The 21,542-nt window shown below is 48.3% G+C and overlaps 1 protein-coding gene across 6 annotated transcripts in view; it reads left to right on the top strand.

Moving 5' to 3' along the window:
• The window catches only part of PDLIM4 (PDZ and LIM domain 4), a 520,316-nt gene that overhangs the window by 436,877 nt on the left and 61,897 nt on the right, over positions 1–21,542 (top strand). For all 6 annotated transcript variants that reach the window (XM_063928187.1, XM_063928188.1, XM_063928189.1 and 3 more), the window contains one exon: positions 21,338–21,534. In XM_063928187.1, the coding sequence (XP_063784257.1) occupies positions 21,338–21,534 (197 nt within the window). The remainder of the gene's footprint in view (positions 1–21,337; positions 21,535–21,542) is intronic.

Raw genomic sequence — 21,542 nt, 5'->3', positions numbered from 1 at the left:
TGATCTCACTGAATATAGATTGTTTTATTTTGATGGCAAATAAATGTAGCAATGTAATGTAGATCCAATCATGTCCTTACTGTAATAACAATATACTGATCTCTTATTAACGCAAACTCTACAAATACTATTCTATTACATACAGTATATTCTAAATAAAATATGTACGTTTTATGAGCCTAGAGAGATGTATACATATGGTCAATATCATACAGGTACCTTATGTAATTATATGAATTTAACACTGTAATGCTCATTTATTTATACTGAATTAGTTACGCCAAGTGCAGTGACCAGGGTAACCTATCAGCAGTATGTAGGGCAAGCTAGGTAATGAAAGCAATTGTCAGACTGTTTGCTATGCTGTATTAAACATTTACTACATAAATACAATGTCAGTAAATAGTCCTTTCCCGGAGCATTCAGGGAAAATGTATTTGTAAGTTCTTTTGATCTGCTGAGAGATAAAACAAACAGAAATGAATAAAATAGCCGGAAGTTTCATTTCATACAGGCAGGCAGACGTAACTACTAGCATGTCCGTAATGCGCGGGAAGTCAGTAGATCAGGAACAGGAAAACACCATACTCTTATCTTTTCCATGAATGCGATAGTCAGACTGTATGACTGGATCTGTTATTATCAGTTGCCAACTTGCCATCATTTCCGTATTTATAATGGGTGCAGTGTGTGCGGCCCCCCAAGGGTCCAGGGGGGCCCACACCGCACACCCTGCACCCATTAATAGAAATACTTACCCTCCGGAGTCCCGCGGTGCAGCAGCAGCACTGCCGAAATCACTGGAAAAATGGCACTGCACCATTTTCCCGGTGTTTTGCGCATGCGCAGTAGGTAAATCACTGGGAAAATGGCCGCCACGCCATTTTCCCAGAAATATGCGCATGCGCTGTAGACTCTAGGACAGCGCTAGGGACCCTAGTGCTCAGAGTCTACACAGTGCTGCCGGCTAGAGAGGAATGGGCAGAGCCAGAGCCTGCACATGGGCCTCCTCCTCTCTAGAAACACCCCTGACTGTAGTATAGTGTTTCTTCCCATCAATCTGGAAATGCCCCTATTTTTCATGGTTGACCAATCTGCATAATATAATTCCCATCTATCTGAATGTTGGATGTATTACTCTATCTCGCCATCCTATTTATTGTAAGTTGTATTGTTTCAGTGTTTAATATTCGCAGCAGTAATTAGATAGCGTTTACGGTAGTCAACACAGAAAAGTGCATCGTTATAAAGCAGCAGCTGCTTACTGTATGTACAGTATCGTCAGTTTCTGTCACTGGGCCATAAACGCTGAATGCAAAGAACAATTGGTGCTATACCTGGTACTTCTCTGATGCACGCTAACATCAAGGTCAGAACTAAAAGAGTGGTGGTGGATTTAAGTAGGCACAACATTAGTGACCCTGAATAACAGGGGGAAGGTACAACATGTGCGAGTGCTTAATTCACAATTGCCTACAGAACATGTACTGTATAAAGGGATATTTGAGTCTGCCCCCCCCCCCCCCCCCCCCAAAGAAACACTGTTTGTTTGTTTGTTTGTTTGTTTGTTTGTTTGTTTGGGAGGGGTGATTACCTGCAAATATTGTGTTAAGTATCCCATGTATGTAGCTATGGGGAACTAAAGTTGGAAATATCTGCTGCAATCGCCCATTTTCAACCGCAAAAGCAGCCATCTTAGGTTTCTCCCGAAGGAGAAGTGATGTGATCGCATTACCAATCACTTCAATTCTAACACACCAAAGGGACTTAGGGACAGATTTATCAACGACTGATATTCTAGTTATTTGTTACAAATGTTAAATGGTGCTCCAGCCAATCAGGTCTTGTAATTTTTCAAACACATGAGAGAAGCTTATTGCATACCTCCAAACTTTCGATTCTGGTGATTTGGGACATGCCGTGCTCAAAAAGGGGGCAGGGCCTCGGGAAGGGTTAGCGGGTCTTAGCGACGCGACCCCCATTTTCGTTATTTGGGGGGGGGGGGTGCCCAGCGCTTCCTGAGCAGCTGGGCAGCCCCCGGCTAACCCTCCCTGCACTGATAGATGCCGCGCACATGTGCACGGCATCTATTCAGCGATCACCAGCTGCTTTGCAGAGCAGTGGTGATCACTGGCTCTCCCATCTGTACCCCCCGCCCAGACACTGCAACACGCGGATGGGACAGCGGGACTGTCCCGCTGTATACAGGACAGTTGGGAGGTATGTGATTGGCTGGAGCACCACTTAACATTCGTAAGGAGTGAATACAAGAATGTCACCTGTTAAATCGGGAAGCAGTTACAATACTGCTAGTCGGGATCCCGGTGGTCACAATGCCGACGCCAGAATCCCAGACAGCGGTAAAATGCACCACAGTCTATTATCCCTCTGTGGGTATCCACTGGCGCTCGTCCCGCTGCCGGCATACTGGTGGCCAGGATACCGCTGTCTGTATTCTGATGGTCGGCATTCCATTCTGAACCCGTTAAATCTTTACCTTTTATTTCTTATTGCAACAAAAAGAAATGATAATTATCGAGCCTAGAACCCAGTAATAACAACTATGCCCCTTAGTGAGTGTACAGAAAAAGCAATGTGATATCCTTCTTTAGAGCTTCCCAGCATTTGTGGGCTACATTACAACAGCAACTATTATTTATCCTGCATCCAGGGCCGTATTAAGGGAGGGGCGAAAGGGGCAGTCGTCCCGGGCCCCCCACACATTTGGGGCCCCCACACCCAGGAGAGTGGTAGTCTCCCCCCTCCCGGCAGCTCAGCTGTTCATTAACAGCACCGCTGAGGAGGTGTTCCTTGCACAGCATTTCATAGTCTTGCGGGTTTTCTAGGCAGCATCCTGCAAGACTATTAAATGCTATGCAAGGAACACCTCCTCAGCGGCGCTGTTAATGAACAGCTGAGCTGCCGGGAGGGGGGGGGGGGGGGGACTACTACACTCCTGGGTGTGGGGGCCCTGACTCCGGCATCCTCTGCACCGCAGTACGGACAGGTAGCGTGTGCGCATATGTGTGTGTACATCTGTGTGTGTGTGTGTTGTGTGCAGCATATGTGTGTTTGTGTGTGTGTAAGGGGGGGCTCAGGGGTCTGTCATTTGCTGTAGTGGGGGACCCACAACTTCATTGCCCGGGGCCCCCCACCAGGATTAATCCGGCCCTGCCTGCATCACACTACTTGCCTACTCTTCCGTAACATCTGGGAGGCTCATGAATCTCGGATGGCTCTCCTGTACGCCTGGAGAAGTAGTCAAGTCTCCTTGTCTTCTAGAGTGAAGTGAAGTGGACCGGCAGACCGCTGATGACGTGATTTGCACTGAATTGCGTCATCATGGCCCCACCCCCTGCTTTATAGTGCCAGAAAGCACAGCATTGTACAGTAGGGACAGAGCCAGGATGATGGGATCACACTGTCACACTTTGTCACTGCCTACCTCTGCTGTGCCACACACCCCGCATTGCCAACCTGGCTTCCCCCTGCCTGAGAGGGCTTACCAGAAGTCAGCCTGTATCCCTTGTTTGCAAAAACAATAAACGTATTTGCACTCCTTGTGCTGTAATGTGGTTTGTCCCAGATAGTCACTTGCTTTTGTTGCTTTGCTCCTGAATTAGCCTCATATGAGGAGTGTTTTTACAGCAGATACAGCTCTTATTTTACAAAAAAAGCTTGTATGTAAACCTTTTACAATGATTCTCTGATATTCCAAGGAACTCATGGACAGGACTGGGCTCCAGGCCTACTAGCACCCTGAGCGAGAAAATTTTCGAGCCACCCCCCCTCCCCCATGCGCGCGCCTGGAAAAGTGGGCGTGGTCTCACAACTTATATATTATCAAACTACAAATAAATATATTTTCACCCCCCCTCTACACACACAATTAGTAACCTTACACATAACGTCTCCAGAATAATGTCAGATACACATATGGGTATATGCAATTAGCGGCGAATTGCGGCAAATTATCGCCGTTTTTTAATTCGACACAATTCGACAGGTGAATTCCGGCAGGTGGCTTCCGGAATTCACCATATTCAATGAAAAACGGATTCGACAGTCCCGCGGGCAAAAAACGGCCGATTTGCCGGATTTTGCCGCGATTTTAAAAAACGGGGAAAAACGGGAAAAACCCGGAAAAAAATGGCGTGGCGTCCCCCCTCCAAAGCATAACCAGCCTCGGGCTCTTTGAGCTGGTCCTGGTTCTAAAAATGCGGGGGAAAAATTGACAGGGGATCCCCCGTATTTTTAAAACCAGCACCGGGCTCTGCGCCTGGTGCTGGTGCAAAAAATACGGGGGACAAAAAGAGTAGGGGTCCCCCGTATTTTTTACACCAGCATCGGGCTCCACTAGCTGGACAGATAATGCCACAGCCGGGGGTCACTTTTATACAGTGCCCTGCGGCCGTGGCATTAAATATCCAACTAGTCACCCCTGGCCGGGGTACCATGGGGGAGTGGGGACCCCTTCAATCAAGGGGTCCCCACCCCCAGCCACCCAAAGGCCAGGAGTGAAGCCCGAAGGCTGCCCCCCCCATCCATGGGCTGCGGATGGGAGGCTGATAGCCTTGAGTAAAATGACAGAATATTGTTTTTTCCAATAGTACTACAAGTCCCAGCAAGCCTCCCCCGCAAGCTGGTACTTGGAGAACCACAAGTACCAGCATGCGGGAGAAAAACGGGCCCGCTGGTACCTGTAGTAAGCTGGGAAAAAAATACCCAAATAAAAACAGGAGACACACACCGTGACAAGTACAACTTTATTACACACTGCCGACACACATACATACTTACCTATGTTGACACGCCGACTGCCACAGTCTCCGACGATCCGAGGGTACCTGTGAAAAAAATTATACTCACCTGCCAGTGTCCAGAGATAAATCCACGTCCAGAGATAATCCTCGTACTTGGCAAAAAAAAACCACGAACACCCGAACCACCGGACTGAAAGGGGTCCCATGTTGACACATGAGACCCCTTTCCCCGAATGCCGGGACATCACGTGACTCCTGTCACTGAGGTCCCTTCAGCCAAGCAGGAAGCGCTACTTCGTGGCGCTCACCTGATTGGCTGTGCGCGTCTAAGCTCAGACAGCGCATCGCACAGCTGCCTCCATTACTTTCAATGGTGGGAACTTTGCCGTCAGCGGTGGGGTTACCCGCGGTCAGCCGCTGACCGGCGGGTGACCCCACCACTAACCGCAAAGTTCCCACCATTGAATATAATGGAGGGAGCTGTGCGATGCGCTGACAGCTCAGACGCGCACAGAGCCAATCAGCAGAGTGCAAGGACGTTGCGCTCGCTGATTGGCTTACGAGACCTTTCAGTGACAGCAGTCACGGGGGGGTCTCTCTGCATTCAGGGAAAGGGGTCCCATGTGTCAACATGGGACCCCTTTCAGTTCGCTGGTCGGGTGTTCGTTTTCTTTTTTTGACAAGTACGTGGATTTATCTCTGGACCATGGATCAGGTGAGTATAATTATCTTTTATTTTCAGGTACCCGTGGATTCTACTTGGAGAAGAGGACCGACTGCTTCGTGTCAACATAGGTAAGCATGCGTGTGTCGGCAGTGTGTAATAAAGTTGTACTTGTCACGGTGTGTGTCTCCTGTTTTTATTTGGGTATTTTTTCCCCAGTAGTACTACAGGTACCAGCGGGCCCGGTTTTCCTCCGCATGCTGGTACTTGTGGTTCTCCAAGTACCAGCTTGCGGGGGAGGCTTGCTGGGACTTGTAGTACTATTGGAAAAAACAATATTCTGTCATTTTACTCAAGGCTATCAGCCTCCCATCCGCAGCCCTTGGATGGGGGGGGGACAGCCTCGGGCTTCACCCCTGGCCCTTGGGTGGCTGGGGGGGGGGCCCTTGATTGAAGGGGTCCCCACTCCCCCAGGGTACCCCGGCCAGGGATGACTAGTTGGATATTTAATGCCACGGCCGCAGGGCACTGTATAAAAGTGACCCCCGGCTGTGGCATTATCTGTCCAGCTAGTGGAGCCCGATGCTGGTGTAAAAAATACGGTGGACCCCTACTCTTTTTGTCCCCCGTATTTTTTGCACCAGCACCAGGCGCAGAGCCCGGTGCTGGTTTTAAAAATACGGGGGATCCCCTGTCAATTTTTTCCCCGCATTTTTAGAACCAGGACCAGCTCGAAGAGCCCGAGGCTGGTTATGCTTTGGAGGGGGGACCCCACGCCATTTTTTTTCTGAATTTTACCATTCCATCTATAAAAAAATAAATAAAAAATATATATTTAAAAATATATATAAATAATACTTGTGCCTCCAAAAAAGACAAACCAAGTACCTAATCCCTTCTAATATAAATAGATATGCTATTATCAATAAAAAAAACACACAAAAAAACATGTTTTAAATTTGTTTTATTAGTTTCACCCACCAAAGTGTGGCGGATTGAAAATGTCGAATTTACTGTCTAAAAGCACTGTTGTCGAATTTCCAAACTTCAATTGAATACACTTTGATCGAATTGCAGCACTTGTATCATTGCAGAAAAGTCGAATTTGACAAGAGTCGAATTTCAAAAAGTCGAATTTTGAAAGTCCGTTTTTTGGACGGAAAGCACTGAATTGCATTGACGATTTTTTTTTGGGGGCGAAAAATTCCTGAAATTCGACAATTTCGGGAATTCGACCGCAATTGCATATACCCCATAATGACCCCAGTAGTGCAGTGCCAGATTCAGATACGCCCCCAGTAGTGCCAAATACACATATACCCCCAGTAGTGACAGATACACATTATATGCTCTAGTAGTGACAGATACACATTATATGCCCCCAGCAGTGCCAGATACACATTATATGCCTCCAGCAGTGCAGTGCCAGATACACATTATATGTCTCCAGCAGTGCAGTGCCAGATACACATTATATTCCCGCACAGTGCCAGATACACATTATATGCCCCCACAGTGCCAGATACACATTATATGCCCCAACAGTTCCAGATACACATAATATGCCCCAACAGTGCAAGATAGACATAATATGCCCATACCAGTGCCAGATACACATAATATGCCCCTAGCAGTGCCAGATACACATAACATGCCCCCAGCAGTGCCAGATACACATATGCCCCCAGTAGTGCAGTGCCAGATACACATATACCCACAGCAGTGCAGTGCTAGATACACATTACATGTCCCCACAGTGCCAGATATACATTACATGTCCCCACAGTGCCAGATACACATTGTATGACACCACAGTGTCAGATACACATTGTATGACACCACAGTGTCAGATACACATTATATGCCCCCACAGTGCTAGATACACATTATATGCCCCCACAGTGCCAGATACACATAATATGCCCCCACATTGTCAGATACACATGTGTCCCCACATTGTCAGATACACATGTGTCCCCACAGTGCCCCCACAGTGCCAGATACACATATGCCCCCACATTGTCAGATACACATTATATGCCCCACAGTGCCAGATACACATAATATGCCCTTACGATGTTAGATACACATAATATGCCTCCCCATTGTCAGATACACGTGTCCCCACAGTGCCAGATACACATAATATGCCCCTACATTGTCAAATACACATAATATGCCCCCATATTGTCAGATACAGATGTGTCCCCACACTGCAAGATACACGTGCCCACCACTGGCATCTCCGGCGGCCCCCTGCCTGAAATCAGCTGCTGCTCCGTCGGCCAGCCGGTCCGCAAGCTCTGATTGGCTGACGGACCGGCGACCGATTTCAAGCACGGGGCCGCCGGAGACGCCGGACTGAGGGCAGGAGTTCATGGATGTGGGATTTCCACCTGTGTATAGCAGCCATACAGTGCTGGATGCTTCCATTCTGGTCCCAGCGGGCTGTAGACTGGAAGATATGTACTGGATCCCTTTAGTGGTATGGTCCACAGTTAGCCTTAGCCGTTAACACATTTTGAGTCAGAATCACTTTTCAATGCATCTCTATCTCATAAAGGTGATGTATCTGAGTTAAAGTATATTTCTCCAACGTCCTAGTGGATGCTCGGGACTCCGTAAGGACCATGGGGAATAGACGGGCTCCGCAGGAGACTGGGCACTCTAAGAAAGATTTAGTACTACTGGTGTGCACTGGCTCCTCCCTCTATGCCCCTCCTCCAGACCTCAGTTAGAATCTGTGCCCGGACAGAGCTGGGTGCATTTTAGTGAGCTCTCCTGAGCTTGCTAATAAGAAAGTATTTTAGTTAGGTTTTTTATTTTCAGAGAGCTTCTGCTGGCAACAGACTCTCTGCTACGTGGGACTGAGGGGAGAGAAGCAAACCTACTAACTGCGGCTAGGTTGCGCTTCTTAGGCTACTGGACACCATTAGCTCCAGAAGGATCGAACACAGGACCTGACCTTGTCGTCCGTTCCCGGAGCCGCGCTGCCGTCCCCCTCGCAGAGCCAGAAATCAGAAGCCGGCGGGTTGAAGAAAGAAGACGTCAAAATCGGCGGCAGAAGACTCCTGTCTTCATATGAGGTAGCGCACAGCACTGCAGCTGTGCGCCATTGCGCCCACACTAACGCACACACTCCGGTCACTGTAGGGTGCAGGGCGCAGGGGGGGGCGCCCTGGGCAGCAATTAGGTACCTCCTGGCAAAAGCAGCATATATACAGTTGGACACTGTTATATGCATGAGCCCCCGCCATTAATTTTACACAAAATCGCGGGACAGAAGCCCGCCGCTGAGGGGGCGGGGCCTTCTTCCTCAGCACTCACCAGCGCCATTTTCTCTCCACAGCTCCGCTGAGAGAAAGCTCCCAGGCTCTCCCCTGCAGACTGACAGTAGAAAGGGTAAAAAGAGAGGGGGGGGCACATAAATTTAGCGCATTAAATATACATACAGCAGCTACTGGGTAAACACTAAGTTACTGTGTGATTCCTGGGTCATATAGCGCTGGGGTGTGTGCTGGCATACTCTCTCTCTGTCTCTCCAAAAGGCCTTTGTGCGGGTCCTGTCCTCATATAGAGCATCCCCTGTGTGTGTGGTGTGTCGGTACGCGTGTGTCGACATGTTTGACGAAGAGGGCTGTGTGGAGGCAGAGCAAGTGCAGATGAATGACGTGTCTCCGCCGACGGCGCCGACACCTGATTGGATGGATATGTGGAAGGTGTTAAATGATAATGTAAACTCCTTACATAAAAGGTTGGATAAAGCTGATGCCTTGGGACAGTCGGGGTCTCAGCCCATGCCTGATCCTACAGTGCAGAGGCCGTCAGGGTCTCAGAAGCGCCCACTATCCAAAATGGTTGACACAGATATCGACACGGATTCTGACTCCAGTGTCGATGACGATGATGCAAAATTGCAGCCATCCGCTACATGATTATAGCAATGAAGGATGTATTGCACATATCAGAGGTAAACCCTGTCCCTGACAAAAGGGTGTATATGTATGGGGAGAAAAAGCAAGAGGTGACTTTTCCCCCTTCACATGAGTTAAATGAATTATGTGAAAAAGCGTGGCATTCCCCCGATAAGAAAGTGCTGATTTCCAAAAGGTTACTTATGGCGTACCCTTTCCCGCCAACGGACAGGATGCGCTGGGAATCCTCCCCTAGGGTAGATAAAGCTCTGACACGCTTATCTAAAAAGGTGGCCCTGCCGTCACAGGATACGGCCGCCCTAAAGGATCCTGCAGATAGGAAGCAGGAAAGTATCCTGCAGTCTGTTTATACACATTCAGGTACTCTACTGAGGCCGGCAATTGCGTCGGCCTGGATGTGTAGTGCTGTAGCAGCATGGACAGAAAATCTGTCTGAGGAAATGGATACCTTAGACAAGGATACCATTTTACTGACCCTGGGGCATATATAGGACGCTGTCCTATATATGAGGGATGCCCAGAGGGACATTTGCCTCTTGGGCTCTAGAATAAATGCAATGTCAATTTCTGCCAGAAGGGTCCTGTGGTCTCGGCAATGGACAGGTGATGCCGACTCCAAAAAGCACATGGAGTTGTTACCTTACAGGGGTGAGGAATTGTTTGGGGCTGGGAAGTCAAACTTTTTGCCATATATTCCCTCACAGCCTAAGAAAGCACCGTATTACCAAATGCAGTCCTTTCGATCACAGAGCAGCAAGAAGGTCAGAGGTGCGTCCTTTCTTGCCAGAGGCAGGGGTAGAGGAAAGAAGCTGCACCATACAGCTAGTTCCCAGGAACAGAAGTCCTCCCCGGCTTCCACTAAATCCACCACATGACGCTGGGGCTCCACAGGAGCCAGGAGCGGTGGGGGCGCGTCTCCGAAATTTCAGCCACCAGTGGGTTCGCTCACAGGTGGATCCCTGGGCTATACAGATTGTGTCTCAGGGATACAAGCTGGAATTCGAAGTGATGCCCCCTCACCGTTACCTCAAATCGGCCCTGCCAGCTTCCCACATGGAACGGGAAGTAGTGTTAGCGGCAATTCACAAGTTATATCTCCAGCAGGTGGTGGTAAAGGTTCCCCTCCTTCAACAAGGAAGAGAGGATACTATTCCACAATGTTTGTGGTACCGAAACCGGACGGTTCGGTCCAGAGCCGGCCCTGACCAATATTATGCCCTAGGCAAGATTTTGGCTGGTGCCCCCTGGCACCACCGCTGGTTCCACCTCTGAGCTTGCACCTCTTTCCCAGCACCATCACCCCTCACCCATAGCAGTCCTTATTTTAGTGCTTGTACCCCCCAGATTTTAAATAGGAACAGTTCACACATTTGGTGCTCAGCCCCAAAAGGGGTGTGTTTTAGCTGGCAAGGGCCATGGCCACACAATAGTAACCCCAATTCCAATTACGCCACACAGTACTGCAACTTTATTCACATTTGATCATGCGATATTGTCCATAATTCATATTACATCCCACAGTAGTATCACTTTACCTTATAAACGTTATTCCTCACAGTAGAGCCCCTTATTCACATTACATAACACTGAATTGCTCCTTATTCACATTACATCACACCCTATTGCTCTTTATTCACATTAGACGACACAGTAGTGCCCTTTCTATACGCAACACCACATAGTAGAGCACCTTATACACATAATGCCACACATTAGTAATGCATTTACACACATAATGCCACAGAGTAATGCCCCTTACACATATGAGACACATTATTAATGTCCTTATAAACATAATGTGCCTTACACATTATGACAACCTTTATTAATGCCCTTTTACACATAATGTCCCCTACACATATGCCGCACATTATTAATGCCCTTATACACATAATGACACACATAGTGCCCCCTACAAATTTGCTGCATATTATTAGTGCCCCTATACACATAATGACACACATCCAGTAGTACCCTGTTACACATATGCGCACATTATTAATGCCCGTATACACATAATGACACACATATTGCCCCCTACACATTTGCTGCACATTATTAGTGACCCTATACACATAATGACACACATACAGTAGTACCCTGTTACACATATGCGCACATTATTAATGCCCTTATACACATAATGACACACATAGTGCCCCCTACACATTTGCTGCATATTATTAGTGCCCCTATACACATAATGACACACATACAGTAGTACCCTGTTACACATATGCCGCACATTATTAATGCCCTTATACACATAATGACACACATAGTGCCCCTTACACATATGTTGCACATTATTAATGCATTTTTACAAGACACACATAATGCTCCTTACACATATTCCGAACACTACTGCACAACCAACCCACTTACATGAACACAGCAATCACACTGCCACTAACACTGTGACCTCTGCCTCTGCTTGGAAACTGATGTGTCCTCATAAATCTTGCCTCAGTGCTAACGTTGGCCACCTTTTTTAATGAAAATGCAGCTTATTTGCATTGCTATGTGGTTAGGATGCACAAGCAGCTTCTGCTGATTAAAATGATATGTAGCATGCCTATATACTGTGTGAGACTGTGGCTGTATCTGCATATGAAATGCTACACACAGAATATAGGCATGCTGCATATCATTTTAATCAGCAGAAGCTGCTGATGCCCCTAGGCATATCAAATGCCCTAGGCAATTGCCTAGTTTGCCTATGCCTATGGCCGGCTCTGGTTCGGTCAGACCCATATTGAATTTAAAATCCCTGAACATTTATCTGAAAAGATTCAATTTCAAAATGGAATCGCTCAGAGCGGTCATTGCAAGCCTGGAAGAGGGGGATTTTATGGTGTCTCTGGACATCAAGGATGCTTACTTGCATGTCCCCATTTATCCACCTCATCAGGAGTACCTCAGATTTGTGGTACATGACTGTCATTACCAATTCCAGACGTTGCCGTTTGGGCTCTCCACAGCACCGAGAATATTTACCAAGGTAATGGCATAAATGATGGTGCTCCTTCGAAAGCAAGGAGTCACAGTTATCCCATACTTGGACGATCTCCTCATAAAGGCGAGGTCCAGAGAGCAGTTGCTAATCAGCGTAGCACACTCTCAGGAAGTGTTAGAACAGCACGGCTGGATTCTGAATATCCCAAAGTCGCAGCTGATTCCTACAACGCGTCTGCCTTTTCTGGGCATGATTCTGGACACGGACCAGAAGAAGGTGTTTCTCCCGACGGAGAAGGCTCAAGAGCTCGTGACTCTAGTCAGAGACCTCTTAAGACCGAAACAGGTGTCGGTGCATCGCTGCACGCGAGTCCTGGGAAAGATGGTGGCATCGTACGAAGCCATTCCCTTCGGCAGGTTCCATGCGAGGATCTTTCAATGGGATCTGTTGGACAAGTGGTCCGGATCGCATCTTCAGATGCATCGGCTGATCACCCTGTCCCCCAGGGCCAGGGTGTCTCTTCTGTGGTGGCTGCAGAGTGCTCACCTTCTCGAGGGCCGCAGGTTCGGCATACAGGACTGGGTTCTGGTGACCACGGATGCGAGCCTCCGAGGGTGGGGGGCAGTCACTCAGGGAAGAAACTTCCAAGGGTTGTGGTCAAGTCAGGAGGCTTGTCTGCACATAAATATCTTGGAACTAAGGGCCATATACAACGCCCTGAGTCAAGCGGAGCCTCTGCTTCGCAACCAACCGGTGCTGATTCAGTCAGACAACATCACCGCAGTGGCTCATGTAAACCGCCAGGGCGGCACAAGAAGCAGAGTGGCGATGGCGGAAGCCACCAGGATTCTTCGTTGGGCGGAGAATCACGTGCAAGCACTGTCAGCAGTGTTGATTCCGGGAGTGGACAACTGGGAAGCAGACTTCCTCAGCAGGCACGACCTCCACCCGGGAGAGTGGGGACTTCATCACGAAGTCTTCACTCAGATTACAAATCGATGGGAACTGCCACAGGTAGACATGATGGCGTCCCGTCTCAACAAAAAGCTACAAAGGTATTGCGCCAGGTCAAGTGACCCTCAGGCGATAGCTGTGGACGCACTGGTAACACCGTGGGTGTTCCAGTCGGTCTATGTGTTTCCTCCTCTTCCTCTCATACCCAAGGTGCTGAGAATCGTAAGAAAAAGAGGAGTGAGAACAATACTCATTGTTCCGGATTGGCCAAGAAGGAATTGGTACCCGGAACTGCAAGAAATGCTCACAGAGGACCCGTGGCCTCTGCCTCTCAGACAGGACCTGTTGCAACAGGGGCCCTGTCTGTTCCAAGACTTACCGCAGCTGCGTTTGACGGCATGGCGGTTGAACGCAGGATCCTAGCGGAAAAAGGCATTCCGGAGGACGTGACAGCATGACACTATCACCGTATATGGCGAAAATATGTTGCCTGGTGTGAGGCCAGGAAGGCCCCTACAGAGGAATTCCAGCTTGGTCGGTTCCTGCACTTCCTACAGTCTGGAGTGACTATGAGCCTGAAGTTGGGGTCCATAAAGGTCCAGATTTCGGCCCTATCCATTTTCTTTCAAAAGGAACTGGCTTCTCTTCCTGAAGTTCAGACGTTTGTTAAGGGAGTGCTGCATATTCAGCCCCCTTTTGTTCCACCAGTGGCACCTTGGGATCTCAACGTGGTGTTGGGTTTCCTGAAATCCCACTGGTTTGAGCCACTTAAGACCGTGGAGCTAAAGCATCTCACGTGGAAGGTGGTCATGCTATTGGCCTTAGTTTCGGCTAGGCGTGTGTCAGAATTGGCGGCTTTGTCATGTAAAAGCCCCTATCTGGTTTTCCATATGGACAGGGCAGAATTACGGACTCGTCCGCAATTTCTGCCGAAGGTGTTGTCATCTTTTCATTTGAACCAACCTATTGTGGTGCCTGCGGCTACTCGTGACTTGGAGGATTCCAAGTTGCTTGATGTAGTCAGGGCTTTGAAGATCTATGTAGCCAGAACGGCTGGAGTCAGAAAGACTGACTCGCTGTTTATCCTGTATGCATCCAACAAGCTGGGTGCTCCTGCTTCAAAGCAAACCATTGCTTGCTGGATCTGTAGCACGATTCAGCAGGCTCATTCTGCGGCTGGTTTGCCGCATCCAAAATCAGTAAAAGCCCATTCCACAAGGAAGGTGGGCTCTGCTTGGGCGGCTGCCCGAGGGGTCTCGGCATTACAGCTTTGCCGAGCAGCTACTTGGTCGGGTACCAACACATTTGCTAAGTTCTACAAGTTTGATACCCTGGCTGAGGAGGACCTTGTGTTTGCCCATTCGGTGCTGCAGAGTCATCCGCACTCTCCCGCCCGTTTGGGAGCTTTGGTATAATCCCCATGGTCCTTACGGAGTCCCCAGCATCCACTAGGACGTTAGAGAAAATAAGATTTTACTCACCGGTAAATCTATTTCTCGTAGTCCGTAGTGGATGCTGGGCGCCCGTCCCAAGTGCGGATTTTCTGCAATACGTGTACATAGTTATTGCTTAATAAAGGGTTATGTTATGTGGGCATCCCTTGCTGATGCTCTGTTGTTGTTTATACTGTTGACTGGGTAAGTTTATCACAAGTTATACGGTGTGATTGGTGTGGCTGGTATGAGTCTTACCCTGGATTCCAAAATCCTTTCCTTATAATGTCAGCTCTTCCGGGCACAGTTTCCTTAACTGAGGTCTGGAGGAGGGGCATAGAGGGAGGAGCCAGTGCACACCAGTAGTACTAAATCTTTCTTAGAGTGCCCAGTCTCCTTACGGAGTCCCCAGCATCCACTACGGACTACGAGAAATAGATTTACCGGTGAGTAAAATCTTATTATGTCATTTCACATCATCACAAAATATAATTTTAATTGAGGTTGTGTCTATTACCCCTTTCACACTTCTGTGAAAAAAACCCCAAAATAGGTTATAGCCATGTTAGCCCGGGTCCCAACTCGTTGTTAAAGGATCCCCAAAAAATAACCGGGGTCCAATTACCCGGAAATCCAACCTGGGTAGCGAGCAGGGTTGGTCCGGGCAAGGACTCAGGTTATCCGACCTGGATCCCGTTAGCACCCTGTGGAGAGCTGGCTCATTAGTGCTTGGAGATTATGTAATCTCTAAGTGCCGGCAGAGGAAAAGCCCTGGCAATAACCCAGGTCCAGCCTGCGGTGTGAACGAATTTCAAACTGTTCTGACACGCATGAAACACGTGTTCAGTGGCGTGGGCTGGACCCAGGATTTTGTTATGAAAGGCGTATATGTGTCCTCTGCACGCCCCTAAACTTGCATTAGTGAACACAGGGCCATTTTAACATTGAAAGCCCTGGACAATGCATTGCTCTGGTTCACCTACCCACCCATTCACAGGAATAAATGAAAAAACAATTCATAACATGCTCTTCCTGTGGTCCTGAACCGACACTATACATGCACCCATACAGTAAATGGCTGTCAACACTCTGATTGCTAGATAGCTCCAGCCATCCACCAATCAGAAAGATGACACCAATATGGTGTGTTGAGTTCCGAAGGCTCCAGCCCAGGAGGCAGATGTGCTCTGGACCAGCCAGCCCCTGCTCGAAGACCCCTAGAAATGTGGGGCCCTGGGAAACTGCCCAGTCCGGCTATATGTTTAGATGGGATGCAGTTAAAATGCCGCCGGACGGGATCCCAGCGTCCGAAATACCGACACTGGAATCCTGACCAATGGCATAAGCCCGGTGTCAGAATATCGAGGGGGGTCAGGATCCCGGCTTCAAAATACTGACAGTTGTTCCATCGGGACGCGCTCCCGTCCTGGTGGGAGGTTCAGGCACTAGTAGGGGGGTTAGGGTGCAGGGACAGGAAGGTTAGGGATAGGGACCGGGGAGGGAGGGTTAGGTTTAGGCACCTAGAAGGGGAGGTTAGGGTTAGGCACAAAGCGGGGAGGGTTAGGTTCAGGCAGCCGGGAAGGGAAGGTTAGGCACCCACAAGGGAGGGTTAGGGTAGGGGGCAGGTGAGGGTTTAGGGTACTTTTGGATGGGCTATCGGGATTCTAATGGTTGGGATGCCGCTGACAGTATGCTGACCGCCAGCATCCTGTCCATCGGGAAATCATACTGAACCCATTTAGATGGCACTGTGTGAACACGTCAAAGAGCTGTAGGCTGCATTCCCTGCACACTGCCCTTATATTTCTCGCTTATGTGTAGTTGTAGTAATAGTGCAGCATGTCTGTAATATACACAGTCTGCTTACATATTTATGTGTACACACTTCTGGTACGTGTGCACAGTATGGAAATGTGTATCTTATGCAATACGGCAGACATACTGTACATCCAACTCTAAATGATCCCTGGTATGTAAAAGAATGTTTCATTCTTTGTGGACACGCGGTGTGTTATTTCCATGTGACGCGTGACATTTGTTCTGTTCCGCAGACAAACAAGACATAAGTGGCATCTGGAATTAATGTCACCCCGAGTTCTTTCTTTGTAGGGTTGAAGCCCTATTTCTCATTCTACACCGAGCGCTGGGCTATGCATGTGACGAAGTGAGAGTCCTATTTCCCATAACTGTGATATCACTATAGGCTACACTAGCATATGGACACTGACCCTTACCCTGGCCTCTGACACATTCTGTTCCAGAAGAGTAGGATTATGAATGAACCAGCTTTGTGTCTATAGCCAACAGTAAACGGAGACAGTGAGACAGTGAAAAGTTAATAAAGAACATTTCTGTTGAAAACAGAATGAAGTAAACGTGGATCCTTTTCAGGATATGAATATAATAATGTAGTACTACGGTATGTAAATGAGATCATTCTTATTTATGGCTATTTACTGTTATGTCGCCCTCTCTGATAAGCGCATTGTAAAATTGTTCGTATAATTTATACGTTTGAAAAATATTTTGCTGTCTACCGTAAACAGATTCTTCTATGCAGGGGCGGAAGTTCATATCAAATGCCCGGAGGCGAATTAGATGATGGTGCCCCCTTCCTGCCCCTCGGCCCAGTTCGCCAATGACCACTTCTTCACCTCTCCCCTGATCACCATTCCAACCTCTACAAAGCCCTCCAACACTCAGGGGTGTATGTATCATACTATAGCGCCTCCTGCTTCGCCTCTTCACCGAGGCGAAGAAGGAAGCAGCACCGAGCCGAAGTGAGGGAGTGAAAACTCCCCCCTCTGGCGATTACTGCCAGACCACAACAGCACATCAGCCTAGTGCTGATAAGCTGTGTCTCTCCTCCCGGCTGGCTCCTCTGGGCATGCGCAAGATCTCACATGTAGCTTGGGGCCGGAAGCTGCTGCAGCCCCCTGGCTGTGGTCTATGGGCAACGACACCTGCAGCTGCCGAAATCAATAGCTGCAGGTGTCAGAATGGTCAGTACAACTGACCATTCACACATTACCCTGTATATTGGCATGCTATCTTGTAGATAGCAGCGCCGATATAGACAGGGGCAGATATATATATATATATATATATATACACACACACACAGCCACATACACCCCAGTCACATATACATACACACATATATACTGTACATATACACACAGCCACATATATACATATGCACACACACACACTTATACATTTACACACACACAGTCATTCTCCGGACCCACCCGGCACTCTCCCCCGTCAGTCGTCAGTCCCTATTCTCACCAGTTACTTCCCAAATTTCAGCAGCTCCTGGACAGTGGTGGGGGAGTTGGTTGGATCAGCGAGAGGTAGCCAGGCAGCCACGGTGTTAGTGGGCAGAAGCTGGGGAGTCAGCGGGAGAGAGCCAGCCAGCCGCGGTGTCAGGGGGCGGGAGCCGGGGCTGTCTGCAGGAGGGATCCGGGCAGCATGAGAGTCAGCGGGAGAGAGCCGGGGTGTTGGTCAGGGCGGGCACACTGCCAGCCAACCCCACCTCCCCATTCACTGAATAAACAGGGGGTTAACTTTGTGCCGCTACACTGCATAAATTATTTTGCTGTTGACGGTAGCACCCATGCTCATACATTGTAAGCGGCTGGCGCACAGTGACTGAAGTGCACCAGAGACAATGGAGAAGGTGCCCCCTTCACTGCAGGAGCCCGGCAGCAGCCAACTCCATTGCCTCCGAAACTTCCGCCACTGCTCTATGTTCACAAACTGCATTATGTATTTATCTCATAGCTGGCAGGCAGGATCTGCTCCCCACTAGTAGTGGGATGTTATTTTGAGCATATACGAGGGGATTATGCAGAGGCCCTAGGCAAGTTACTGGTCTGCTAAAACTAAAAATACTGAGTTATGCAAGACATAGACACTAGTGATTGGGGTGGGGGAAGGGCATAGTTGCGTACCCTCCCTCATTCTGCAGGAGACTCCCTGAAATAGCAGCAACCTCCCTGACTCCCTGAATAGTCCATCAATCTCCCTGATTGCACCTTATCCCCATTATATATATTTTACATTCCTGGGGGGGGGAAAGAAATCAGAGATACATACATTCAAATGGGCTCATCAGTGCCATTTCCCTGCATTGGTTATAAGGCACAATGATCCCTATGGCTACATGCATTTTAAATAAGGTTTCTCGTGGCCACTGACAGTATATGGAATCTCCTGTAAAACACAGTACACAAGCAAATCCTGCAAAATACAGACGGAACCACGCTAATCGTGGCTCTGTCTGTGCCTGGGCGCGCCTGGCAAGGCAGACCGCCGGGAGTGAACGGGGCGTGCGTGCATCGCAGACACACACGCGCCCCATTCAAAGTGAATGTGAGCATCTGTGTATGCTCGGCGGTGGGCCGACGCGCAGGCGTGCCTAGGCATGCCGCTCGCCCCCACCCGTGATGTAGCCACTTTCAATGAATGTGGCTCCATCTGTATCAGTGTCTTTTCTTCAACAAGTAGACCCTACTAACTTTGGGGCTTATTTACATTTGAATGTAAGTCATTTTTATGACACGCCACTCAGGGGTAACAATACACGACCGCGCTGATAGGTGTTAATTTCACAATCTCCCTGAAATGCTTTTTCAAAAGTAGGCAAGTATGGGGAAGGGGGACATGAATATGTACACTGCTGACTAGAGGGAAGGGGGATATCATACACACTGCTGGTGGGGGGACATGGAGACATACACACTGCTGGTGGGGGGACATGGAGACATACACACTGCTGGTGGAGGGACATGGAGACATACACACTGCTGGTGTGGGGACATGGAGATATACACAGTGCTGGTGGGGGGACATGGAGACATACACACTGCTGGTGGGGGGACATGGAGACATACACACTGCTGGTGGGGGACATGGAGACATACACACTGCTGGTGGGGGGAGGGGGTACGGCGATATACACACTGCTAGTGGGGGAAGGGGGCAAGGCGATATACACACTGCTAGTGGGGGAAGGGGGCAAAGAGACATACACATGCCAGAGAGTGTCATGGCTTAGTGCTGTTTAGGGGGTATGGAAATGCCAAAATATGTGCAGTTTATTTAGTAGGATTTAAACCTTGTGCAGATAATTTTAATTGGTCAGATTTTGCCAAAGCTTTGTCAGATTACAGGGAATATGCAATTAGCTCAGTTTTTTTCGCCTAGGCGAAAAAACTGAGCTTTTTGCTATTTTTGTAGAGCAAATCTGGATTCGCTCTATACAATAGCAGGGCCGGTTTTTCGTCTAAGCGAAACATTCAGCGGGAGCTTAAAACAAGTGGATTGGCAGATCAACGTGTTTTTGCACCTGCGCCGGAAAAAACGCAGTCTGTTTTTGACGATTTTGAGTCATTTTTCGCCAATGCCTTTTCACTTAAAACAAAATGGTGAAAAGGCTTTGGCGAAAATGCCTTAAAAACGGGCGAAAATGGCCCGCAATTGAATATACATGGAGTCAAATGCAACAGCTCTGAAATGATCGGAGCTAATTAAATACCCCACCCCCACCCCCCTACCCCCACCCCTTATGTGTTCTCCTGGGAATGTACTGTAATAGCGGGTTGGGTACGAAATCCCGACGGACAGAATCCCGAGATATCCTGCTAAGTATTTTCACCCTACCCGTAATCCTAACCCTAACCCAACCCTCCTGCAGGCTAACCCTTACAGTATGGTTATTTAAGTAAAAAACTACAATAATTGTGTGAATATTTATTTCCCTTTAGTATGAAGAAAACATGACTTTTAATACACGTCTTAATGCCAATGAATCTGTTGTCTACATAAGCACTAAATGGGTTTTATAGCGAAATGATGTGACAGCGTAATCTAACGATGTGTTGAATGCCCCCCAGTTTGTGTAGTAGGCATGTACACGCAGGCTGAGTACCGCACACACATGTGCCTCGATTAGGAGATGTTTATTGATCTGAGAATATTGCGAAGCTTCTAAATGAAACATAGGCCCTCATTCCGAGTTGATCGCTCGCAAGGCGAATTTAGCAGAGTTGCTCACGCTAAGCCTACGCCTACTGGGAGTGTATCTTAGCTTCTTAAAATTGCGACCGATGTATTCGCAATATTGCGATTACAAACTACTTAGCAGTTTCAGAGTAGCTTCAGACTTACTCAGCATCTGCGTTCAGTTCAGTGCTTGTCGTTCCTGGTTTGACGTCATAAACACACCCAGCGTTCGCCCAGACACTCCCCCGTTTCTCCGGCCACTCCTGCGTTTTTTCCGGAAACGGTAGCGTTTTTATCCACACGCCCCGAAAACGCCGTGTTTCCGCCCAGTAACACCCATTTCCTGTCAATCACACTACGTTCGCCAGAGCGAAGAAAAAGCCGTGAGTAAAAATACTATCTTCATTGTAAAATTACTTGGCGCAGTCGCAGTGCGAATATTGCGCATGCGTACTAAGCGGAATTTCACTGCGATGCGAAGAAAATTACCGAGCGAACGACTCGGAATGAGGGCCATAGAGCAGAAATATAGCCATGCTGAATAAGATATGATCATGTTGTGTATAACCTTTTACTAACATCTCTGGGTATATATACATTTCATGTTGTGTGTTTTCTTTTAGGACATTTTCCCATCTGAATTTGCTAACAGCAGACGATCAGCTCCCGTGTCACCACGAGGCAGCCCTAGTGACGTTCGGCCAACGCTCAATGCACCGTACAACAATCCGTCCAGACTCTACACAAATAACAACAGCACTGCCATAGAATCACAACTATCCTCGCACATGGGCAGAATCAATATCTCCTCTTCACCAAGGTACATGC

The sequence above is a fragment of the Pseudophryne corroboree genome, chromosome 6, assembly GCF_028390025.1.
Source record: "Pseudophryne corroboree isolate aPseCor3 chromosome 6, aPseCor3.hap2, whole genome shotgun sequence".
NCBI classification, from domain to species: domain Eukaryota; kingdom Metazoa; phylum Chordata; class Amphibia; order Anura; family Myobatrachidae; genus Pseudophryne; species Pseudophryne corroboree.
Note: the sequence above shows the minus strand (reverse complement) of the source record. Positions and strands in the feature narration are given on the sequence as shown.